The 23,824-nt window shown below is 51.2% G+C and overlaps 2 protein-coding genes across 3 annotated transcripts; one reads left to right on the top strand and one right to left on the bottom strand.

Moving 5' to 3' along the window:
- Positions 1 to 7,696, bottom strand: COX4I1 (cytochrome c oxidase subunit 4I1). Of its 2 annotated transcripts, none has more exons than XM_060000740.1 (5): positions 7,557 to 7,696; positions 6,318 to 6,391; positions 1,856 to 2,023; positions 1,132 to 1,263; positions 1 to 244 (listed from the first exon to the last, which is right to left on the bottom strand). In XM_060000740.1, exons 2-5 carry the CDS (start codon positions 6,388 to 6,390, stop codon positions 108 to 110), a joined length of 510 nt encoding a protein of 169 aa, XP_059856723.1. In that variant the 5' UTR covers position 6,391; positions 7,557 to 7,696; the 3' UTR covers positions 1 to 107. The 2 variants fall into 2 exon arrangements, with proteins under 2 accessions (XP_059856723.1, XP_059856724.1); XM_060000741.1 differs by having other exon boundaries at positions 7,582 to 7,662.
- Positions 7,697 to 7,801: 105 nt separating this feature from the next.
- Positions 7,802 to 23,500, top strand: EMC8 (ER membrane protein complex subunit 8). The gene is made up of 5 exons (XM_060000739.1): positions 7,802 to 8,265; positions 16,303 to 16,379; positions 21,643 to 21,712; positions 22,414 to 22,508; positions 23,020 to 23,500. The coding sequence occupies exons 1-5, from the start codon at positions 8,035 to 8,037 to the stop codon at positions 23,177 to 23,179; spliced, it is 633 nt and encodes a 210-aa protein (XP_059856722.1). The 5' UTR covers positions 7,802 to 8,034; the 3' UTR covers positions 23,180 to 23,500.
- Positions 23,501 to 23,824: the final 324 nt, after the last annotated feature.

The raw sequence follows: 23,824 nt of genomic DNA, 5'->3' as shown, positions 1-23,824 counted from the left end.
CCACGTAAACTGCTCGTTTATTAGCACTGGTACTGGGAAGGAATGCTCCCGTAAACGTGCGGAGCTGCAGGGAGGTGACGGGGGGCTCCGGCGTGCGAACGCGGCCCTCACTTCTTCCACTCGCTCCTGTCGTAGTCCCACTTGGCTGAGAAGCCCTGGATCGGGGCCACCTTCATGTCGAGCATCCTCTTGGTCTGCTTGGCCACCCACTCCTCCTCGAAGGTGTGCGGGACGGGGCCGTACACTGCAGTCCAAAACAACTTCGTGAGGCAACGCTGTCCTGACCAGGCGTTTCCAAGCCAACGTGCTACACGGGGGAGGCCTTCCCCCATCTCACTGGCAACCCGAGCAGCACAGTCATCTGCCACTTGACAGCCACACACAGGCGAACACACTGATTTCGAATCCTGGGCACTGACAACTCAGTATTTCCAAATTATTCCTTCGTTTGTAAAAGCAAGCAATAAAATACTTAAGCTAAAAGCAGAGCGTCCTCTCTCCAGGATACAGACAATGGGTCTACAGGCAAGCACAGAGCACAAACAGAACGAAAGGTGACGCGGGGGAAGAGCAGAGGGTCACAGGTCTGTCACCGACCCGCGTCCACAGGCAGGCCACAAACACAGGATCACACCTGCTCAGCGCGGGAAGATACCTGCTCGGCTGGACAGAGAGAACGCAGGACAGGCAGCACCAGAACAAGCACACAGGCAGCGCAACGCTGGCCGGGCGGAAACTGCTAGGTCCGAAGACCCAGAACTCTGGTTACTGAGCTGCAGTCCCCGACGGCAGAAGCAGCCCTTGACGCGTAAACGTTCCCTTCTCCTTGAGCTAACCTCCACTACTCCTTCTTCTGACAACTGACTGGCGAGCAGAGAAAGCACTACTGGATACGTGGCGGGCCGCACAAAGGAAGCCGTTCGTGACCGAGTGTGGCCCGCTCAGAATAAAGCAGACTCTGCTTACACCACTTCTGTTCACGCGAGCCAGTCTCTCAAACCCGGTACACAAGCTGGGGATGGAGCCCAGGACGGAAGCGCCGATTCTGTGTGGAGGCCCCATGGCCCACTCTTGGGCACCGAAAGATGGAGCCGTTCCAGGTACACGGCCCCTTCTCTCCCCGCCACTCACCGTACAGCTTCTCCCAGATGAGGATGAGACCAGTGAAGCCGATGAAGAACATGGCGGCGCCCACAACCGTCTTCCACTCGTTTGTGCTCCTGTTCATTTCTGCGAAGCTCTCCTTGAACTTGAGGCGGTACACTGGGGACAGAAAGGACAGCGCTGCAGGCGCAGAGGGCCATGGGGACCGACAGCCCCTCCGCAGCGCGGGGCTCCATCACTCCTCCCCACAACACGGGGGCGGCAAACATACAGCTAGGAACACAACACAGGCCTGAGGCCCGGACGCACCCACGCACACGTAAGGGGGAAGGAAGGAGATGCATGAAGTTATGGAGTTTACTCTGGGCACAAAAAGGCAGTGAAATTCCTTCTCCTTTAGATTAAGGTTTAAGGGTCTGTTTAAGCCCATAATACTTTCATGCCTCTTTCCTACCTGACAGCGAAATTTCGCTGATCTTCCATCAATAATTTACAGCCAACCCAGTCCCACCCAGGGAGGCCCCGAGAAGCTACTCTCATACGCTAAGCCCTCCGCAGAGCCCTGCATCCTTGTTCCTGCTCCTCCCCGGGGGCGCTGGAGCCAACAAGCCTGGACAAAGGGGCCTGGGCCCTGGACAGCCCCACAGAGCCACAGGAACCCACCCTCCCCAGCACGCTGCGCTCTGGGCAGCAGCCCAGGACCAGAATTCTCGGCCAACGCAAGCTGCCCTTGCTTCCCTTCAATACCCACATTCCACTTTCTCATCGATGGAGAGGCTGCTCCAGGAGGCCTTCTCCTTCTCCTTCAAGGCCTTCTGGCTGGCAGAAAGGCTCCTGACGTGGGCCACATCGGGCAAGGGGTAGTCACGCCGGTCGACGTAATTCGGGAGAGCATAGTCTTCACTCTTCACAACACTTCCTAAAACATGCATTGGATAAATATTTGAAAATTCACATGGGTTCAGAGTTACAAACAGGGCGGTGCTTCTAAAAACCAAAGTAAGTACGTGTATGTGCACCCTGAAAACTTCAGTTACCCCAGGGGCTGTGGCCACCATTCCAAATAGCCACAGGACTGTCATGTGCAACAGGGAGCAGGCCTGTCCCGAGGGGCCCAGACGGCACAGTGAGGCTGGCAGATGGGTAACAGCAGCGCTCTTCATCACAGCAAAACAAAAACCTGCCAGGGGCCTCGCTAACAAGGCGGCACTTCCAGCAACGACCAGTGTTCATGTAGAGCTCAGAGGGGGCGCTCAGGTTCCCTGGACTGGACTGCAGACCGGACTAAGTGAAGGCCCTTCTGCAAGGGACTCCAACTAATAGGGAAGAACAAAAACAATATACAACTCATGAAAAGGGCTTCCCTGGTGGCGCAGTGGTTGAGAGTCCGCCTGCCGGTGCAGGGGACACAGGTTCGTGCCCCAGTCTGGGAAGATCCCACATGCCGCGGAGCGGCTGGGCCCGTGAGCCATGGCCGCTGAGCCTGCGCGTCCGGAGCCTGTGCTCCGCAACGGGAGAGGCCGCAACGGGAGAGGCCACAGCAGTGAGAGGCCCGCGTACCGCAAAAAACAAAAAAAAAAAACTCATGAAAGAAACAAGGTTCAAAGTTCAGAAAGAAAGATGTATGAAAAGCTGGTTACTGCACCCCTGCTTATTACAGCAAAGGACCAAACAACCTGTGTCCAACCAAGGACGCACTAAGAAGCTGTGCTCCTTAGAAACACGCCATCATGGAGCCATTTGGCCTGTTCAACAACGGTTCACCAAGCACCTACTGTATGCCAAGCGTGGCTCCAACCTGGGGTGATCAGTGAACAACGCAAACATTCCTGCCTACCAGTGTCAACGTGCTAGAAGTGGGAATCAAACAATAAACTACAGAGCATGTCGGGAAATGAGAGATCTGGAAAAAAAAGAAAAAGGCAAGCAGAGGAAGGGAACCAGTGGTACATGCATGGCAGGAAACAAGTTACAACAGTACAATGAATGACAGAGATCCATGTGCCCAAAATGGAAAGACAACTGTGTACCCGCCAAGTCACAGAACACTATCAGGGTTATGTTTTCTTTTTAAAAAGCTAAGTTACATGTAGATACTCACAGGTATGTGTAACTAAACACACAAAACCCCTGGCAAGTTAAACCCAAGCTGTTATCAGTGGAAAGAGGAGAGGACAAAAATGAGGATTCTGCTCAAAAAGTGAGAAATTTTAGTGCCTTCACGTGGGTGTGTCCCCATGTATTCTTCCAGTAGAGAGGAAAAAAGTTCAGACAGCAGGGAAAAAAAGGAATAGCTTCAATTTTATTTAGGGTTTTCCCTCTGCAAAAAGCTGTGTTTAATTCTACCCTACATCTGCAAGAAAATGTTGTGTTCCAAACTGATTTAGAGGTATGAAGTCCTGCAAAAATGCTTCACCTCTATTTAGCTTAGTCCCGATGATTAAAATCTCCCAAACACGTTAACAGTACTGAAATAAAACCTTGAGTCTTAAAGCAGTAAAGTTTCTCTAGGTGCGTATCTGTGACTTGCAAATGCCTAGCGTACTTACATATTTATACCCGACCTTATCCCAAAAGGATGTGAGATGAAAATGGCCAGAATTACCTTCCAATTTAAAAACTCTCAAAATGATGAGTGGAGTACAAAGCACTCAGGTTACACAGGAGTTATTAAAAATAGATGTTAACTGGGGTCATGAGAATGTTCTACAATTGACTGCGTGATAATGGCACAACTCAGTGAATGAACTAAAAAACGACTCAAGTGCACCCTTTAGTGGGGGAATGTGTTATGTAAATTCCATCTCAATAAAGCTGTTATAAAGACGTAAATGCTCATAACCTTCAAGCACTCTAAGCATGAAATTGCACTTTCTAGAACAAGAATGGCCAATCCGTGCTCTCAGGGCTGCCAAGGGCTCTTCAGCAGTTTGGGCCTGGTCCCCAGTAAGTGGGGGCGGGGAGGGGAGTGCGGAGCACAGACACGTAAAGGTTCACACACCAAGCATTCCTGTTAAAGAGAGAAAAGCAAAGACGTTGCATTCTAGTGCATGTTTTAGCATGTGTATCCTCAAACTGGATGGATTTTGGGGAGCCTCTGCTGAGGCAATCTGGTGAATCTAAGCTCCCCTCTCAATCAGACGTGTCACCACACAAATATCCGAGCTTCCCACAAGGGCTACCAATGGCGCTCCAGACTGTGCTATTTTATGTGGAGAACCGGTTCATGTATTCGTGTGCGACTTGTACAACTAAAACTCTAAAATTAAAGGACGAGACTTGTCTAATGGACTGCAGTTCTCTCCACCTGCCTACCGTATGCTGGAGACGCGGCAATGAACAAGCCCGGTAAGGTCCCTGGCCTCCAAAGCTGGCGCTCTAGAAGCAGACGACACTCTAACTACCCCAAATCCACAGTCTCTAAGGAAGCACAAAGCAAGGTAAGGCAGGACAGGTGGTCAGGAAAGGCTGTTCTAAAATAACACCTGCACGGAGGGTGATGATTCGAAAGAAGCAACCGTCCACACCTGTGGAGCTGAGGAACGACGGGCCCGCGCGGGGCATCTGGGGAACAGAACGCCCGTGTGGGCTGGGAGCCTGAGCCCACAGGAAGGGCTGGTGTGGGCCACTCTCTGCCGCTCTGGGTCTGACATGACGAGACCAGAGAGGCTGGGCGCTGTTCGTACTCCAGGCACAAGAAGCCAGCAGGGGCTTCAAGAAGGGACTGACTAGATCCGACCTCCTCTGCCTAACGCAATACCCTAAGAATAAGTCACGGCCAGTGCCACCGAGGGAGGTTTGAGTTGACTTCTTACAGAAGATCCGAACGACCAAAGGGACATGAAAGAACTCCTGGGGGTGACGGAAGTATTGTATGTCCTGACAGAGGTCATTGTTACACAACTGTGTGAGTGTACCTAAATCCATAGAAACGTAACACCTGGAAAAGATAAATTTTCCTTTCTGTAAATTATACTACCAACTAAACTAAGCAAACAGACTAAAAGCTAAGGAAATACAGTAGCAAAACCAAAATGGAAACAAAATGTAATTTCTGTCCTACGTGACTTGCCAGGCTTTTAGTGAAGGAGTGCTTCTTTCTGCGTGTATTAACTAAACAACTAATTTTTTCATTACCTAGTCATTTAAATTACATATTTCAATAATACTCTTACTAATATGATCTGTTTTAGAGTCTATGTCCATCGTGTCACCCTGAGCAATACCAGCAATATAGAGAAACGTAAGACAACAGTACTGCCAATTAAAGGACACAATTTTAAGGAAAAATTCACACACAAAGCAACTCAGGCAACAGCTTTTGAGCCCCTGGATACATAAGCCTTGCTCTCTGACTTTATCACCCACCACTCAAGCCTTGCCCTCGACCCCTCAGTAACACAACCTGCCATGCTGACTTGCATTTCCTCCTTCTGCTTGTTCTCCCTCCGACTGGAATGCTGTGAGGTTAAACCTACTAGCCCTTCAGCAGAGCAAGGCCTCTCCTCTAGAAGCCTCCCCTGTACCCCAGAGGCCAGGCTAAATGTTCCTCCTCAGGGTCCATCTCTTACTGAAACGCTGCCTTCATGTATCTTCCCTCTCCAGACTGCAAACATCCTTGGGGAATGATTTCACATCTCATATTCTTTTATTCTAAGTGCCTGACAGTAACAAGTACAAAGGAGATGCTTGATAAATGCAAAACTAACCTCGCTATGTGCCAGGCACTGCACTAAGCTGTTTACATATATTTCAGGTGAGAAAACAGATTCCTAAACTTGAGTAACTAGTCCAAGGTAGAAATGAGATTGAACCCAGTTCAGGCGAAGAACTCCAAGCTCCTTCCCTTCCATTGTCCCAATAATGTAAACCGTGTTCAAGGTAAGTGGCTGGGAGTTTTGTCGGAGGGAGAGAGTGTTAAAGTCAGGTATAGTGGGGATCTCTTAAAAGGGGTGGAACTTGAACTTGAACCTGAAAATATGGGAAGGGAAGGAAAAGGGGGAAAATACCAGTCTAAGCAAAGACTCAGACCAGAATTCAATATGATTCATAAATAACTCTCTAATCTAGAAGTATGCCCCATTAACATATTTATACCTCCCCTCAAGTTCCTCAACAGCGTGATCAGGATCTTAGCCATCTCAGCCCTCTGTGTTTGAAACTCCAGCACAGGGCCTTAAACAGAGCAGAGCAAAAAGAAAAGTTACACTTACCGTGTGCCCGTACACACACCGAAGTGGAAATTGCTCGCTTGCCAATTAGGCTAAATACTCTGGTAGCCAACATTCTGAAAGACAAAAACGTACCTTCCCTATGAATAAGCGTAAACACCTATTAGGAATGATTCCTTTTTGCCCCAATGCGTTTTGGAAGTCAATGCAATTCTTTTCTCTTCTTCTCCCCCCTAACATAACTGATCCCTTCTTCATTACTGACTCTGAATTCACAAACTAACCTAGGATGAGACTTTTTTTTCTCAGCAGTCAGCACGTCTTAACGGAGCTTCATTATAAACCAAGCACCATATGTAGGCACTTAAGGCAATTCGGAGAAAACTGGGTTTTGGGGTTATTTTGCATATCGTTTCTCTGCTTTTGTCTTTTAAACATTAGCTTTCTTACAAAGCAAAGAGAAAAATATTTTTAAAGGAGACTCTGGAAAAGCTAGAATGTGCTATGATGGGCTCCATTGTTCAGAGAAAAAAAGTCAACAGTTCAAAGGGACGGTGGCACGCACTGCATTCATTATTTGGTTTAAGACCTAATGTGTGCACAAGACAGGAAGGGGAAACCCGGGAGAAAGGCTGCAAACAGGGCCCTGGGCCACTTCCAAACCCTGCAGGACAACGAATGACCTGGATGACCCCCCTCTCACCTGGGCCTTCACTGAATCATGCCTAGCTCCCCTACCTCCCCCTCCCTTAAAACTGGACGTTTCAGGGGACCCCACCGATGACGAAAAGGATGCCAAACGCATTCAGAAAATACCCATTACGGGCAGAAGCATGACAATCAGGGCTGAACTCGTTCCCGTTTCCCTTGTTTTCTCCACCTGCCTGGCCCGCGCGTGGGCGGACGCCGAACGCCTGCCCCTGACCCCGTTACACCCGGGGCAGTGGCGCAGCACCGTCTGAAGGGGTGGCCGGGAGCCCGGAAAGCGACCTGCCCTAGGGTGCGCGCCCGCGGCCAGCGGACGCTCCAAGGTCAGAGCCGAAGCCAGCCCGCGGCCGCGGCAGCGTAGGCAAGAACCGGCCGATGCTTCTGGGAGGCACAGAGACCGCCACCGGGCAGCTCCGGAGTCCGGAGCCCCCGCCGGCCGGCCTCAATGTCACCGGGACCGGAGGCCCAGCGCCGGTTCCTGCTGGCGCCGCGCTGCGCGCACGCAGGCCCGGCGGCTCCCTGCGCCCGACCCTCACCAGCCTCGCGACGCAGACCGGTCGCCGGCCGCCTCACCTGCCGCCGGCCAGCCGCTGCTCACCTTGCCAGCCAACGACCGCCCTCTACGCCCCGGGTACTCACGACCGGAAGAGAGCGAGGCCGCGCCGCGGAGCACCACGGGATCGAGGAGGACCCCACCCCGCGCCCGACCGCACAGGAGGTCACAGGACCGGAAGTCGGGGGGCGCCGCGAACGTCGTAAAACGCAGGGCCGGGCTGCTTTCCGGCGGCCGCTGGGAGACAGCTTTTCGGCGGCGCCCGGCGAGAGGCGCGAGAGGAGACTGACGTGAGCTCATCGGTCTCTCCCGGGGGGAAGCCGGCGTCGAGAGGAGCCGAGCCCGAGCGGGGCCTGGCCTGTGGAGGCCTTCGCCAGCCGCGGGGCCGCGCCAGGCAGCCGCCGCCTCGTCCCACTTCTCCCCCGAGGCGCCGCACGGCCGGGCAGCGGATCCAGGCCTCGGCCGGCGCCGGGCCTCCGGGGCCCTCCCGGGCTCAGCATGCCCGGGGTGAAGCTGACCACCCAGGCCTACTGCAAGATGGTGCTGCACGGCGCCAAGTACCCGCACTGCGCCGTCAACGGACTGCTGGTGGCCGAGAAGCAGAAGCCGCGCAAGGAGCACCTTCCTCTGGGCGGCCCGGGTGCCCACCACACCCTCTTCGTGGACTGTATACCCCTCTTCCACGGCACCCTGGCCCTCGCCCCCATGCTGGAGGTGGCCCTCACCCTGGTAAGCGCGGGAAGGGTCCTGCCACGGAATCAGCAGGGCAGGAGACCGCCTGGCGATCAGCTTCCGAGCAGTCCCAGCTGGAAGCTCCCAGTGGTCCAGCCGGAGTCTAGACCCACCCCCGAGGTAGCCGTGACCACGAACGCACGACCCGCGAGGGCGCATAGGCCTTTGCCTGCACTTAGCAAGGCCCCGCAGATGGCAGCTCGTAGTGGCAGCGGCCGCAGGAGCGATCTTAACCGTCCTGGGTGTTTTTAGACGCTTTAGGCGACGCATAATGCATTAATTTTCTCACACCGGTATCCTTTATAGAAACAAGCCGTCGTTAACTGAGCGATGATTTGACAGCGTTTGTATTTGGGATTTTGAGTCACGAGAAGTTTTGACACTGCGGTTTGGCTTTTGCGCACCTTCGCGGGGCCGGATCCGTGTCTGCCGTGGGTGTAAAGGCTGCGGTTCTTCCGACGTTAGTGCCCCGGACCCCGAGGGTGGAGGCACGTTTAGAGGCAGCGTTGGCCTCACGGGCACTGCGGCCCGAGAATGCGCCTGAGCGCTTTGTAAGGGAAGCTCGTCTGTCCTCCTTAGTGACATCTAGAATGCACCCGTGGTTTTAAAAGCTAAAACCCGCAGATGGCAGGTTTGTGGAATTTAAAAGCCGGAGCAGACATACCTTCCAGCCCGCACACTTCTGTGGGTCTGCTCACGACTGGTCGGTCTATTGAAGTACAGTGAGAAAAGATGTGGCATAGGGATAGACTGGCTGGTCATTGAATCCTAGGCAGTGCTTGTTGAGGTATGGTGTCCCATAAAGGAAAAAAGACCACCGATAAATTTGAGTTGAAACCTTAGGGAAAAATAAACTGTAGACTCAGACTTGCCTGGCTTGAGGTGCAGTTTTTCATATACATATAAACTATGATACTGAAAAAAATTAGTTGATTATGCAAAAACTAGTTAAGTTTGAGAAGGTGTAGCTAGAAGTCCTTTCTCTATACCTCCCAACAAGTAAAATGAATCCATTTTGTAATTTACCTAATTATGACCCCCATGTAAAGTCTTGGCGAGCAGAAAGTATCTTTAGACAAACGGTCCTCGCCTAAGCTTACTGGGCACATCTTTGAATGCCTTTTAAACTGAGTCATTGTCTGAATTTCTTCATATCATCTTGGGGCAGGAGATAGATAAGAAGTAAATGATATTTATAAAATCAACCATTTTAGCTCCTGAAGAAATAGCTTGTCAGTACCAATACATCCCTAGGGTGTGCATGTGTCTGTTACTTCAAGTCTTCTCAACCACCTGTCTTGATTATTTTGTTATCAAGGGAATTGCGCGGCGATTGGATACGTGAAGTGCATTCCCTTTCGGGAACTAGATCAACCAGTAGCATCAATGCAGGATTATTCAGTTGTCCAGTGGTGTCAGGCCTGTGCTGGGGGAGGGATATGCCTATGGATCAAACACTGCACCTGCTTCGCAGTTGAACTTGTACCAAGCGGACAAGTACAGTAGCGAAGCATAAGTGCCGTATGAGGAGTTGAGCAGAAAGTGGGGAAGGTTCACGTAACCCAGCCTTCCTTCAGGGGATGCAGGAAAACCGCTCAAGGCAGAGGGAGTAGCTTGTGCAAAGACCGGGAGAAAATGGGGGGAGGGGTATTTCGGGAGGAGCTAGAGTGTAGAGTATAAAGCGACCTGGCATGGAGAGAGGTGAGCAGTGGGCAGATTTCATTGTAGAGGACCTTGCAGATCACACAGTGGAGTTTGGGCTCCATCATGAGGACAGGGAAGCCACTGGAGGAGAGTTGCATGGTCACATTTGTGTCTTGGAGTGATTGCCCCAGCCTGCAGCAAAGAGGATGTTGGAAACGGGAGTATATATAATACTAGAGGCAGAGAGGTGGCCTAAACTAAGTGCACTGTGGAAGCAGAGGAGACAGACCAGAGAGAGCCAGGAGGGAGAATCCACAGCATTCAGTGACTAATCGTGTGGGGACATAGGGAAAAGGAAGCAAGGGTGACACACCTCTATTTCTGACTTAAGCACCAGGAGGACAGTGGCACCATTCATTGAGGGGAAATGACCTAGTGTTGACGGCTGAAAAATGGGTCTGAAACTCCGAAGATGGGTGGGCTGGAGACGTAGATGGGGGACCAGTAGCTTCCCAATGACTTTTGAAACCATGAGAGCAGGTCCTATTGGCTGGGACTATATGCAATGAGTAGAGAGCCATGGACAGAAACCTGAGGGACTCCAGCTTCTGCGGGGTGGGTGGAAGAAGGGAAGTCAGCAGACTAACCAAGGTGGAGCCAGGGTGGGTAGGAGGAAAAGGTGTGTTGCTTTATCCCTAGAAAATCCTGTCAGAAATAAAGAGCATCTTAAAGGCAAACCTGAGCCTCACTTGGAATTGTCAAAATAGGATTAATTCTTTTCATCCTTAAGTAAGCTCTACTTATTACAAGATATAAATGCAATACTTGAACGAATTAAATATACCAACTGTAAGCAGCTGCATTCGGAGTCGCCTTTACGTGAATTTTCCCCAAGGATTAGGGCTGTGTCCACTGTTTACCTGGGGAGGGAAGATGCCCAGAGGGGACCTTGACTCTTAAAGCAGGCCCACTGCCACAGCTTGTTAAGGGGCACTGCTTGAGGCCTTGTTCTGACCCTGTTCCCCCTGCATCACTGCACGCTGCACTCCAGACTCGCCTTCCAGCATGTCCCCAAATGTGCCCTTCAGTGTTTGTGTCTGCTGTCCGGCAAAATTAAGTGCAAACTAGATTCTCTGCGCTTAGCTTCTTTTCAAACAGTAGAAACTAACAGCCAAAGTTTTATCCTTGCCAAGCAGTGGTGGTTTGTGCTTACTTTTCTTCTATTGATCAAAACTTTGAATCATAGACTCAGAATTTGAAAAATACGAGAAAGATGTCAACTGAGTACAAATTAAATAACTTTCAAAATAAAGTTATAAAGGAAAATTTGCAATTTGAGTCCATCCACAAATTTTGTATTACAATTAAGATATTTAAGTTTATATCATTCAGCTTGTGACTTAGCAACTTTATAACCTGAAGGCAGTAAAAATCTCAGTGTATGGAGCCATGGTTTATCAGCTATAGAAGATGCAGTTTTAATAAAGCGTGTAACTCCATAAAACTGTATAAACGAGGCCTCATTCTCGCAGCTTGTTTCTATTCAGGGAGTTTCGTATCGAGTTATTTTTGATAAGTGGGAAGACTGACTTGATATGCAGTCCATCTAAGGGCAGCCTCAGATTCCTTTGCAAGGCTTTTCATTATAATTTTCCATTAAAAAAAATCCTTGCATTTCTGGGTGCTTTCTATTTTTTTTTTAAAGTACTTATGCCTGTTAATTTATCCTTATAACCCTTTGACGTAGGTAGTGATGGAATTATTTCTAAAAGCAAAAATCCATAAAATGTCAGTGGGGAAATGAGCATAAACCTGCTGTCTCCCTAAGCCCTCTTTGCCCTTTTCCCCGGTCGGTGGCTTCCTGGTGCCGTGGAGCTGCTCTGCATTACATTCTGCTCCAGGACTTCCTTCTTTGCCGGTTGGTCTAGTCACCGTGACTTGGGTCTAGAATTCTTTCTGCTGCCTCCACACGTGCCTTCTCTACTCATCTGCACAGGCTGCTGCCCCTCTGGCTTTTGGCTCAGCCCCCTGCTTCCTCCTGCCCCTTTTTCTCTCCAGAACATAAACGTGCTGGCCTGGGAGAGGGAGCTGGCAGCCCTGGGTTCTCCTTTCAGTTCTTGCCCTTGACCTTCACCCTCTGTCCCCATGCCATTTACCTCCAGAGCTTTTCCTCCTTGGAGGCAGCTCCTCTCCTGCCAGAGGAGGATCAGCAGCCGACTTGAGAAGGAGCTTTTCTTCTCGTGAAACTAACAAGCCCTGTACTTTTAGAAGCCAGGGCCTGCTCATTGCTGCAGACAGGGAGGCTTGTAAGTGGCAAACACGGGAGCAGCGCCCTGCTGGGGGTGGCTCTTATCAGCTCCCTGCCTCGCCTACTTCATGGCTGTTACATAGCCACCTGAGGTGGGCGCTGGCGCTTTGAAAATTGCAAGGTGCCTCATACATGCAAATGTTAGCGAGATTGCTGAGAGAAGCTGCTTTCTTTGTGCAGTCTAACTGGGAACGGATGAGTCGGGCCCAGGGCCTTCAGTCGTTCTCCTATGTGTCTGGAATGGAACGAGCCTGAAAGGGCATTGAACAGAGGGTGGCAGACTTATGCCAAGGTGAAAGTTTCCTTCTTTCGCTCTGAAAAGTAAAAGAAACTACATAAGCAAATGCAGGATTTGGACCCTGTGTTCAGAGTCACTTGACGAGTTTCAGAGTGTTGTCCTGAACTTGTTCATTTTGATCGTTCACAAGATGCATCGCGGGAGTAGGGCATCTTAGCAGCAAGGTGAGGAAGATGGAAGCGGATTCGTTGAGAACAGCGGTCAGACAGCTTCTCAGTTCTTTTGCCTTGTCCGGCCCCACTTGGGAGGGAGCGAGTTGCCGTTTGGGCTGACTTCAGGATTCTGAGGGCCCTCAAGAGCTGCCTGCCCCACCCCCACCCTCCCGACTGTCCACACGGCTCGCCTCCTCCCACACCCTGACTCTTACTGCCCGCCGGGTCACTCTCACCGATGAGGTCTGGTTCCACTGAAACTTGTTTATGCCCCCTCTGTGGGCTCTGATGGCCAGTCGCCATTCCTCAACTGTGGGCCACTTGTGTCTGAATCTGGACAGCTGCGGACAGGCTGTGCGTGCCTGTCAACAGGCATCCAGACTTAACTTGGTCGTTCTTTTTTGAATCATTGAAAGGCTTCTAAAGCCAAGCCAGAGCTTTTGTGCCTGGTTCACTTTGGGGACAGCCTCTTCAAAGAGTTCTACTAGGGAGATCCCTGGTGGTCTAGTGGTTAGGACTTAGCGCTTTCAATGCCTGGGCCCAGGTTCAATCCCTGGTCAGGGAACTAAGATCCCGCAAGCCATGCGGCATTGCCAAAAACACAAAAACAAAACAAAAGGGCTTCCCTGGTGGCGCAGTGGATAAGAATCTGCCTGCTAATGCAGGGGACACGGGTTCGAGCCCTGGTCCGAGAAGATCCCACATGCCGCAGAGCAACTAAGCCCGTGCGCCCCAGCTACTAAGCCTGCGCTCTAGAGCCCGCGAGCCACAACTACTGAGCCTGCGAGCCACAACTACTGAAGCCCGCGTGCCTAGAGCCCGTGCTCCGCAACAAGAGAAACCACCACAATGAGAAGCCCGCGCACCGCAACGAAGAGTAGCCCCGCTCCCCGCAACTAGAGGAAGCCCGCACACAGCAACAAAGAACCAATGCAGCCAAAAATAAATTAAATAAATAAAATTTTTTTAAAAAGAGTTCTACTAGAAGTTCAAGGTCCTGACATTATTTTTCTGCTGGAATTTGGTTAGGCCCTTGGAGTTTTACATACAGGAATTCACCCCTCGTTAGGTAAAGTGTAAGTTGAGGTGTGCATTGTGTGTGTCACAAGAATCATCCTTCATGTCAAGTGACTCCTCTGCTCTCTGAGTGCAGGTATAAGGTGCCACCATGTGTTTGCTAAGGATTGAGTCCTGAACCGATACCTTCAGCCCAGGAAAGGGATCTGGGAGAGCTTAGACTGCTCACTAAAGACTGCTGTGGGAGTCCCTGGTGGCGTAGTGGTTAGGAATCTGGGCTTTCACTGCCGTGGCGCGGGTTGATCCCTGGTCAGGGAAGTGAGATCCCGCAAGCTCATGGCCATGAGCTTGGCGCAGCATGGCCATAAAAAAGGACTACTGCTGGGGATGGTCAGGATAGCAGCAGCAGAAAATAATTATCTTATATTAAACGTAGCTGTGGTGGGCCAAAAAATGGCCCCCCAAGATGTCCACACCTCAATCCTTGGAACCTGTGAACGTGTAACCTTACGTGGTAAAAGGGACTGCAAATGAGATGAAGTTAAGGATCTTGAGACGTGGCGATTATCCTAGATTGTCTGATGGACCCAGTGTCATCACAAGGGTCCTCGTAAGAGGCAGCAGGGTAAGAGTCAGAGAGAAGAGTTGTGACAGAAGCAGAGGTCAGAGTGGTACAGCCACCAGCCACACCTAGGGTGACCCCTAGGTGTCGGGAAAGGCAAGGAACGAATTCTCCCCTAGAGCCTCCAGAAGGAATCAGCCCAGCGGACCCATTTTAGACTTCTGACCCGGAAGATAAATTTGTGTTGTATTAAGCCACTAAGTTTTTGTGACTTGTTACAAGGGCATTAGGAAGCCAGGACAGTAGCCAAACTTGGGATACCATCTGTAGTTGTGACTCTGGCTATAAGAACAGCCCACACCACAGGGCTGGGAGAGGGGCACCCAAGTGGGCAGGGGTGAGGGTCACCTCAAGTGAGGATACACTCAAGAGACCAGTCTTTGATCAGAAACAAAGACTGAGAGGGCTACACTAAAGGATGGGCTAACTTATGGGTTTGAGTTCAGGGAATGGGACCAAATGCCAAATTTTAGAACAGGGCTATGCCCTTTGATACCACATAGAGATACATTTAGAAAGAAATGAAAGAATTTGCTGCTGTAAGCAGCAAGAGAGAGTTTCTAGAACTCATTCCTTGAAGAGGTGATAGAAACAAAATATAAGTAATTGTGGAATAATTTGCATCAAAGTTACAGTGAAAGAGCCGTTATAAATATTTTGTAGACTTGGCTCTCGTCTTTTGAGTGGATGACCAAAACGTCTAATTCGTTCACTGAGCCCTGGTTTTGGCCAAATGTGGTAATTTGTGAGCTCTTAGGAAGCCAGAATTATTATTCTAATCCTTGTGTGAGCGAGGGAACCTTGGTCTGTAACCATTCTGTAATGTCTGCTTTTAGTCATAAAGGAGACTGTTGGAGACCCAAACCAGAACTTGAGAAAAAGAGCAGTAGAGCTATGTTTAAAAAAGGAAAAAAATAAGAAAGAAAAGAAAAACATTTTTAACCAGTTACTTTGAAAAACTCGAGGATCAATTTTATCTCTTCTTTTGCAGACTGAGGATAGGATTTACAGCAGTGTATTATTAAAATTCCGTTATGGCAAAACAGGATGACCTTTTGTTGCTTTTAATAATAGCATTAGACCTGCAGGATGCTAAATCTGATGAGAGAAGAGTGGCATTATAAAACAAAAAACTTTAAAAATCCGCTGCCATGCTCCCATTTAAAAACATGCCACAGAGAAGGGTGTGCGCGTGCACGCGCGTGCCTGTTTACCCCGCATCCCGGCGTGATGGATTTTTCGTGGTGTGTTGCTAGGAATATGGAGATACGGTATTAAAGCAGTTGGCTTTGAAACAGACTTACATTCCCAGGCTGGCTGTGCTAGCTGGCTGTGCAAACTTAGACCCTCTCCGAGCTTTTTAGTTTGCTTATCTGTGAAGGATTGATTTAAGGCTTATTCAAGCCCCAGAATGCCTCAGTGCTTCATATTGTCAGAGAAGGTGGGTAACTCTGGTCTCACCTCACCCGCGGCACTGTACCCATTTAATATATGTCTGCACTGGGGCCTTCTGCTGGGACTGGGGGAGGAGGTCATTCCTCATGTCCAGCCCCACCCTTCCCAGTCATTACAGGGTCCTCCTCTGTGGGAAGACACCCCACCTCATTGAGAGTTGGAGCCCAGGCTCTTCTTTGCTTTCTCTGGCCTCACGTGGACTGTGGAAAGCAAATTGGGGTGACCTTCTTTCCCCTGAACACCCATTTCATTCTTGTTTTTTTGTTTTGTTTTGTTTTGTTTTGGCGGTCCTGCTCGGCTTGCAGGATCTCAGTTCCCCAGTCAGGGATTGAACCTGGGCCACAGCAGTGACAGCCTGGAATCCTCACCACTAGGCCACCAGGGAACTCCCCCATTTCATTCTTATAGGGAGGAGGATACAGGGCTTATATCTGACTTGTCCCAGCATCCGGGGGGGGGGGTTCCCTCTGTTTATTGAGACTTGATATTTAAGGGAAAATCATTCACCTTTTCTTCCCAAATTTTGTTCTTCTTTCAGATTGATTCATGGTGCAAAGATAATAGTTATGTGATTGCTGGTTATTATCAAGCTAACGAGCGAGTAAAGGATGCCAGGTATGTCCATGCAAAACCCCTCTGTGGTCTGAAAGAATGATGCTGTGAGGGAGATGATCTCTGCTACACGTTTTGACCTCTGGTCTCAGGATGCAAAATCTGTTAGAAGCCCTCTGGGCCCTCCTTGCTTGTTTATGGTATTCCGGGGGACTGCGGTATGGGTAATTCCAAACAACAGTAATTCTAAACGTTTAGTAATTCTAAACATTTATATTAACGTTCTGTTCTGTGTCTTCTTTATTTTGCTTGAAGGGAATTCATAGAATGAAAGCAACAGTCCAGGGCCTTCTGTTTCTATCCCCACTCAGCTGTGTCTTGCTTCCCATTCCCAAGGTGGGAATGATGTAGGGCATAGCATTAGGAAAGAACTCCGCCCTTTTGGGGGGTTAAAAAAAGAGTAACTTGTAGGTGTGGTGCTCTTAAGGTCTGATACTTTGATGAAAATGCGGTGTTTGCTGCTTCTTTCATGTTAGGTTCTGGTTTCTTTTATCCAGCTATTTGCACCGACTGTGATTCTCACTAATGAGCAAAGCTGAGGTCTTTGCTTTATTTCTGCGTCAAAGTCCCAGCAGAAAAACACTTGACACCCTGTAGTTAGGATAATTTGTGGAGGACTTAATAAGGCGGTTGTTTCCAGAGCTGTGAACGGTATGTAAGAGAACTCATGAGAGGGTGGTGCAGTCACCTGGAGCTGGTGACAAAAGCTGGTACCTGCGCTGCCAGAAGGGATGAGGGGGGTTGGGTCAAGACGTCCAGCCTGAGGATAGAGTGCCCTCTGGTCGAGGGGTACAACCAGCAGCCAGCCTGATGGCACCTCACAGGCCGAGTCCCAGAGGAATCAGCACCCTGACCAGCCGAAAGCCAGAGGCAGAAGCCGGGGGGCCCTCACACGCTTCCCTCACGTGGCCAGGCAGCCTGGGACGCGGTGAAGGACCCCAGACCGAAGTGTCTCCTGGAGTCACATCCACTTGCCCAGCAAAGGCAAGAGGCTGGACTCACAGCGTTAGGGCCATAATACAATAAGCTGATGAAACACTTCAGGGATGGAAGCCGTTTTGCCCTAGAGGACTGGGCCCAGTCGGGACTCAGAGGGAGACAGGGTCACGGGCGCAGACTCCTGTGAAAGCCTCTGTGTGGGCCACGGCGCAGGGGCGCCCTCTGAAGCCTGGCTCCCACGCTCTTCCCGCCCGCTGCGCTGCCGGTCGGGCTCTCTCTCAGGTGCATCTCTTGTTGACCACGCCTTCCTCTTGAGCCCCCCTGCCTCCCGGGTCCTGATGAGCTGGGGGTATTCATGGCCTGTTCATGGCCGGTGTCAGTCTTGGTCTTTGTTACACGAAAGAGGCTGCAGGGCACAAAGAGCCTGTCCTGGGCCAAGCTCTGCGCTGAGCCAAGCTGGACTCTTGGCCTTGCCCTCGAGTTGCTGGATTGAACACAAAAGGCACCGAAACGTAGGCCTGTGGTGCAGGCCCCCAGGCCCCATGCCGGGAGGGCGGTACAGAGGGCTGTCCAGCAGTAGCAGGCAGGCATTGAGTCCATTGCTGTGACCAGAGGGGCCCCCGGGGAGGGGTGTCGTTTGAACTGGATGCTTGCGCGTGGCAGGGTCCTGTCACGTGCAGACGTGGAGAGCAGAGGGAAGAGTGCGGAGCGGGGACAGCGTGATGCAGACACCGGGTGGAAACCGGCAGGAGTGTGGGGCGCACACACAGAGGGGGCGCCAGCAGGTGAGGCCACCCTGACGGCTGTGAGGCATTTCACTATTTTGTAAGCAGCGGGGAGCTGTCCTTGGAAGGTTTCCCTGTCCCGCAGCTGTTCTCGCAGGAAGGAGAGGAGACCGGGCCAGAGGTGATGGTGCTGGCTTCCTTCCTCCCCCGCCCCCAGACGCGCCCGCACAGGCTCTCCCCTCCGCTGCCTCACTTGGCTCATGGCCTCTTCATCGTCCTGCCTCTGTTCGGACCTCATTGCAGCCCAGCCTAGAATCATCTTGCTCAGACACCACTTTCATGCTCTTCACACCTTCTAGAATTTCCCAGGTCCTTCACCTGCTCTGCTCAGGAGGTCTTCATTCTCCCACTGAAGCCAGTGTCTAAGTGCCTACCAGCCGTTGGTGAGATCTGTAGAGAGTGTGGTGGGCGGTGAGACAAGTGTGTCCAGTAACCCTCTGGATCCCTTCTGACCCCGTGAGCCTCGGCCATACTCCGGGATCTAATCCACGCCCTCAGCGTGTTTGGAGTAAACCTCCAGTCACTACCACTGTGCCTGGCCTGGGGCTTTCGTGGTGTCATCCTTTCGAATCCTCACAAGGGCACTCAGCTGAAGAAACTCCAGCCAGAGACGCTCGCTGCACCAAAGCCACACAGCCAGGAAGCTCAGAAGCTGGGATCACGCTGACTTCCTTCTTCGGTACCGTTTGCTTCTACCTAGAAAACCTTCCCTTCTCTCTTCAGCCTCGCCTAGCTAAAATTTTGCTCCTCTTTCAGAAACATCGGCTGGTTCACATCGTCTCACAGCATAAGCTTTGGAGCCAGGTTAGACTTGCATTCAAGTCCTCAGTGACTTACTGATTCACCACTTTGGCCTCAGTGGTCCTGTCTGTAAAATGGAGCTAAAGAGTTCATCCCTCGGAGAGTGGTAGTGAGGAGGGCAGAGCGAAGCCACGTGCAGCGTGCTTATTAACTTTGTGTTTGATTCCAAGTAGAGGCCGGTCCTGTTACTAGTCCTGCGATTACCTTTTTTAAAAAAGGATCATTCAGTCACTGTTTTAATCGGAGAAAAAGAACTATAAGGTGTTTGTAACTAAAAGAACTGTAAGGTGTTTGTAACCTAAAAACTTCAGGTTATCCCATCAAGTTTTATTTGATCATTTCATAATTGCTGGAGCTTTGCGTCATGATAAACATTTCATGAGGGGTAGATTTCAGTACCAGGTCCAGTGCCTTGGCCTGAGGTAGAAGCTCAGTAAAGAGCTTTTAGATGTAAATGTGAGCTCTCAGTCACAGGTAGATGCCTAGTCTTGTGTGGGTTGGGAAGGGGGAGTGGCAAGCGGCTTCCGTCTCCAGGGTCCCCGCCGTCGTGTTTGGCAGCTGACTGTTCACAGGAACAAGGACTTGCGCAGCCGGGTTGGAAACAAAGTACTGACCTGACTGTCACAACGTGACAGTGTGACATTAGGAGTGGAGCGGGTCGGTGTTAGAGGCTAAGGGTGAAATACAAGGAAGAGGTAAACGAAGTTGGTAGCTCTTTGAAAAGCTTCGGCAATTCACTAACTATTGTAAGTTTTAAGTTCTTCCAAAGAACACGTGTTAAGTGTGAGTTTGGGGGCACCTGAAATGAAACATAATAAATGTTTCTCGATCCGCTTCCCAATAAAAGTCACCAAGCACTGTGATAATCATAAACGTCAGGATAATAGTATTTTGCCAGTTTCTTTGTGGCAAATGCTCCTGGGGAGAAGATCACGCTCTTAGCAAACGCTGGCTTCGTTTCCCTTCGCACGTAAGGTGTGAGTGAGCGAGGACCCGCAGAGACTCGGAGCGCGGTGCGCCTTCTCCGCAGTGGGCGGGTGAGCCAGCAGGTCCCACTACGCCTGTGAAGCGCTGCCTTCACTTTGAGGGCCTTCCGGGGTGACCTGAGGGACAAGAATCCCTGAGGCCCTTTCTCTATGAAACTTTTTTTGTTTCATTTTTCTTAACACGATACTGCAGGTAAATAATCACACATCTCTATAAATTCTCAATTTTAAAAGTGAAAATAGAATAATTAGATAAACTTATTTTTATAAAGCATTGAACCAGCTTTTTTCACCTCAATCACAAAGAAATGATCGTAATTGTGTAGTGTGTTTCTTTATGGCTCTGTCCCTGCTTCGGAAAGCTGAGACTCTAGTTGTGCAGGGGAAAAAGATGCAGAAAAAGACAACTGCATACCAAGGCTTAAGTGTTCAGAGAGGGGGCTAATGGACCTCATCTGGGGCAGCTGGCAAGACGTCCCAGAGAGGATGGTGTTTTCTGGGCATTAAAGATGGAAGGAATCGAGTAAGCAGAGGTGGGCGCCGAAGGGCATTCCAGACCGGGAAAGGTCTGAGCGGGAGGAGGGGCGTGTGAGGAGGAGACGCGCAGACAGTTCCCTGGGATGGAAGGCACACAGCGTTGCTCCGGGGGTGGGAACGGTAGCTGGTCCCGTGGCGAGAGCGGCTGGGTCTGCCAGCCTGAGCACGGGGGGCTTTTATCTTCTAAGAAGAGCCTGGAAATTGAGACTGGTGAGGAGGCAGTTTTAGAAACGCATGCCTCTGGTGACAGGCTGAAGGGGGCGGGCGGCAGGGAGAATGAAGGAGGCAAAGTGGAGGCGCCTGGAGCGGGGCTGGAAAGAAGTGGGAAAGGTCACCTCAGCCAGAGAAACTGGGAACAAGGCGGCCTGCCCGCCTCGGACTCCAGCCGCCCCGGATTCCAGCCGCAGGGCCTTGGGAGCCTGGCAGGCGGTGGGGAGGCTTCGGGGTGCTGGCCCTCCGGGGTGAGGGTGCAGACGCCAGCCTGCACGGCATAGTGAGGAAATGGAGCGACAGGGACAGGATCGTCAGCTTACTAAAGAGGTTGAAGAAATATGGTTGAAAGCGAGAAGAGAAGTTGGACCGTGGCTGGACAGAACCGGTTAATTTTCTTGTCCTAAAAAGGAAAAGACTCAGATTTGACATCAGAGCTGGGCTGGTTATGGGGGAAGGGAGCTAAGTAAGGCCCCGAGGGGGAGGTCAGAGTGGATGGGCGTGCGGGCGGGAGGAGGGGGCGCAGGGACGCGTGAGACCCGCTCTCCAAGTCACCCTATTGACGTAAGGTGGAAAGTTGCCATTTATCAAGGTTGCGGTGGGCGCAGGGCCAGAGCCAGCCAGGGAAGGCTCACGAGCACTGAGAAGATCTGGAATGGCTTAGGAATTTTTAAAACTAAAAAAAAGGAAAAGCAACTGACCCCATTCCAGCGGCTGAGGGCGAAGATGGAGGAGGTGGGCCCTGGAGGCTGCTGGCCTGGGGCAGCTCTCAGCAGCACCGTTGTCGCAGGCCCTGGGTGGCGCTCTCCCCCGGGGTCCAGGGAGCCTTTCCATTTAGAAGACACCCTCTCAGGACCCCCTCCCAGGGCTTCCTGGTGGGGGAAGGGCCCCACATGGCCCACGCAGCATTCCCCATCTTCACCAGTCACTGCAGGGGGAACGCAGTCACCAGAAGCTACTTAAGGCGTTAACTAGAATGCGGTAACCTCGCTGGTTCTTCTCTCACAGTCCAAACCAGGTTGCAGAAAAGGTGGCCTCCAGAATCGCCGAGGGCTTCAGCGACACGGCTCTCATCATGGTAAGTCGCTCGCGCTCGTTCCTGAGTCTTCTGTGTGCGGGTGGCTTCTGAGCGTCCTCTTGCTGACGTGGAGCTCTATCTGTGGATGTCAGCGGTTTTCCTTCCTGCGGGTACTTCATCGGACCGTGGCCCCCTTTTGCAGTCTGCTCCCAACCGCACGCCACTGCTGTCCCAGCGCACGGAGTTCCAGGGGTGGGGGTCGTTCCACTTCAGCATGTCACACAGCGGGGTCCCCATGCCAGCACCACCACCACCACCTGGGAATTTGTTAGAAATGCAGATTCTAGGGGCCTAGCAGTCTGTGTTTCAGTAAGCTTCCAGATGATTCTCACGCACGCTCAAGTGTGAGAACTGTTGGATTACGTTAGCTGGCACGGCTGAGGGAGCAGGGGAGGGAACCAGGGAGGGGAGTAGCTCTCCTCAAGAGCCTGTAAACCTCAGTTCAGGTGGGATTCTAACAGGGAAGGCAGAAGTAAAGTTTGGAAGCTTTACGTTTGTGAAAAAGCGGTAAAGTACTTAGTGTTTCTCCAGTATGACACAGTGCACCGGGGCCGTGCTCTCGTGGTGTCATGCGCTGTGAGGTGGGGTTTCGGCCACGGGCAGTGTTGACACTGGTCCTGGGAGAGCCATGAGGAAGGGTCTGCGGACTTGCAGCAGAAGTGCTGGCTCTGTTCACGAGCATGTCCTTTGTCTCGTTGCAGGTAGACAACACTAAGTTCACGATGGACTGCGTGGTACCCACAATCCATGTGTACGAACACCACGAAAACAAATGGCGCTGCCGAGACCCTCACTAGTGAGTGCCCTGTTCCCGGGATGGCCCACGTGCCACGTGTGCTGGTGCCATTCCGGGCACCCAGCTCCCACAGGAAAGCGTTTTTAAGTTAGCGTCTTCCTCAGAGGAGTGTGCAGACCTCACACAGAAGTCATGCATGTTCCTCGACCCCTGGAGGACTGAGGCCTACAGGGTTTCCGAGCAGTCAGGACAACCTGAGTGTCACTCGAGGGTCTTCCCACCCCAACCCCAGGGCACCCCTCCCCAAGCCACACCCTCTTTCCAGGCATTTGGCTCGGTTTATTTGTAATCAGTCATCTACTTCCAGCTTTTTCAGAATTTCATGTGGAGGGTGACTCTTTCACGTTTCAGATTCCTTACGTACATCTTCATGTGTTTAAACGTACGTGTTTGCTAGTGTTCAGTATTGTCTTCCTTTATACCACTCTGCATGTGGCTGGTTTCCTGTTTACTCTATTGAAAAGCCGCCGGTTTTCATTAAGAGGCTGATTTCTCCTGTTTCACCTCGTAGCGATTACTGTGAAGACTGGCCAGAGGCCCAGAGGATCTCGGCATCACTCCTGGAAAGCCGGTCCTACGAAGCGCTCGTGGATTTTGATAATCACCTGGATGACATTCGGAATGACTGGACAAACCCAGAGATCAACAAAGCTGTTCTGCACCTGTGTTAGGGAGGGGTCTCAGTGACTGGCCTCTGGGCATTTCCGCTACACTGAAGAAGAAAAGCTATTTTTAAATGTAAATAAGATCTCTCATAGCCCGTGTGGAAAGCTGACAGTTTTCAGAAGTGGCATGTGCCTTGCAAGAGGGCACAGTGTCCCGTCAGTCGTCTTTCTAATGCAGAGCCTCGAGAACAGGCACAGACTGTCCCACCTGACCATCCCTGTGGACTCCTTCCCAGTTGTACGTTGCTATAATGCTTTAAATCAAAGCTATTTCTGCTTGTCCGAGATTGTTCCTATTAAACGATTTTAACCTTTTATAATCTGGAGAGAATACTTTTTTTTTTTTTTTTTTTTTTTTTTTTTTTGCGGTACGCAGGCCTCTCACTGTTGTGGCCTCTCCCATTGCGGAGCACAGGCTCCGGACGCGCAGGCTCAACGGCCATGGCTTACGGGCCCAGCCACTCCGCGGCACGTGGGATCTTCCCGGACCAAGGGACACGAACCTGTGTCCTCTGCATCAGCAGGCGGACTCTCAACCACTGCACCACCAGGGAAGCCCTGGAGAGAATACTTTTTAAGGCTTATGAACTATCTTTAAAAAAAAAAAAAGGCCCAGATCTTATACCCAAATGAGAGTGCGTGTGAGTTTTC

Source organism: Delphinus delphis, chromosome 20 (assembly GCF_949987515.2).
Source record: "Delphinus delphis chromosome 20, mDelDel1.2, whole genome shotgun sequence".
NCBI classification, from domain to species: Eukaryota; Metazoa; Chordata; class Mammalia; order Artiodactyla; family Delphinidae; genus Delphinus; species Delphinus delphis.
Note: the sequence above shows the minus strand (reverse complement) of the source record. Positions and strands in the feature narration are given on the sequence as shown.